General features: G+C 58.0%; 1 protein-coding gene across 1 annotated transcript in view; it reads left to right on the top strand.

The window, feature by feature from the left end:
• The window catches only part of EPB41L1 (erythrocyte membrane protein band 4.1-like 1), a 29,275-nt gene that overhangs the window by 24,433 nt on the left and 3,757 nt on the right, over nt 1–1,085 (top strand). The window contains exon 16 of the mRNA XM_009329363.1: nt 876–971. Coding sequence (XP_009327638.1) covers nt 876–971 — 96 coding nt within the window. The remainder of the gene's footprint in view (nt 1–875; nt 972–1,085) is intronic.

The following is a 1,085-nucleotide window of genomic DNA, read 5'->3' as shown; positions in this document are numbered from 1 at the left end:
AGCCCTGCGGGGGGTGGGGCGGGCTGGGGTTGGTCCCACAGGGCCCCCTCCCATGTTCCCAGCACCCACCCGTGGCTGGTGTGTTGGTACTGGGAAGAGCAGAAGGATGCTCAGAAGGTTGGGGAGCAAGATGGCAGGGGACACCCTGCCCATGGCCTTTCTCCTGTGCCAGAAACGCACCTTGAGCATTGGCTGGAGGAGGATAATTCCTAAAAAAATAGCCCAGTCCCTGGTGAAGTCTCATAGCAGGCTGAGATATCTTTAGCCCTGGGTATCCTGCCTGGCCACCCAAGGTCACACGCAAAGTCTCCTGATTCCCAGTGGAGGTGATGGCCATGAACAACCCTGCCCAGCAGCAGGCCTTCCTGTATGAATTGTTTTACTACTCGATTGCCTTGTTTTGATGGAGTCAAGCCCGGCCAAATGCCACATGCTGTCCCAGGCTCGTCACTTTGTGCAGCAGGGAGAACGTACCCAGCACTGTGTGGCTGGGGCACCAGCACAGCCTTCCCAGCCCTCGCCACACAAAGCGGGACGGACAAAGCTAGAGGTAGCCTGAGAGCTCTGCACTTAGGGTGGCCCTGAGGATGGATGGGGAAGAGCAAAACGCAGCCATGAAATCATGTGCCCACTGCAGAGGCCCTTTCCTGCAGCTCTGGGCTTGGGGTAGCTGTGGAAACCTCTCCCTGCCCCCCCCAAGAAAAATAGGTTCAATTGGAAGCACAGTGCAGTGTCTTTTTTTCCCTTGCCACTCTCTCCCCTCCTGTGCTTGGCTGAGTAGGTGCATCCTGGTGGAAATTTCCCAGCTCTTCGGGACCGGCCCGGGGGCCTCCCCTGTGGCAGCCTCGCTGATGCTGCTGCTCTCTGTCCTGCAGATCACCAGCAGCTCCGCTGGGAAGGAGGTGCTCACCAGCATATTCACTGCCACTGCGGAAACCCTCTCCAGTTCCACCACTACCCACGTTACCAAGGTAAGAGCAGCTCCAAAGGCGGCAGCCAGGGGGTTCTTGATGCAAGCCACTGGAATTAGAGGATGGGTGGATTTATATTGTGGTTGGGACAGCAGAAAGGGCCCCCCTCCCCCT

Source organism: Pygoscelis adeliae, unplaced genomic scaffold, assembly GCF_000699105.1.
Source record: "Pygoscelis adeliae isolate BGI_AS28 unplaced genomic scaffold, ASM69910v1 Scaffold407, whole genome shotgun sequence".
NCBI classification, from domain to species: Eukaryota; Metazoa; Chordata; class Aves; order Sphenisciformes; family Spheniscidae; genus Pygoscelis; species Pygoscelis adeliae.
Note: the sequence above shows the minus strand (reverse complement) of the source record. Positions and strands in the feature narration are given on the sequence as shown.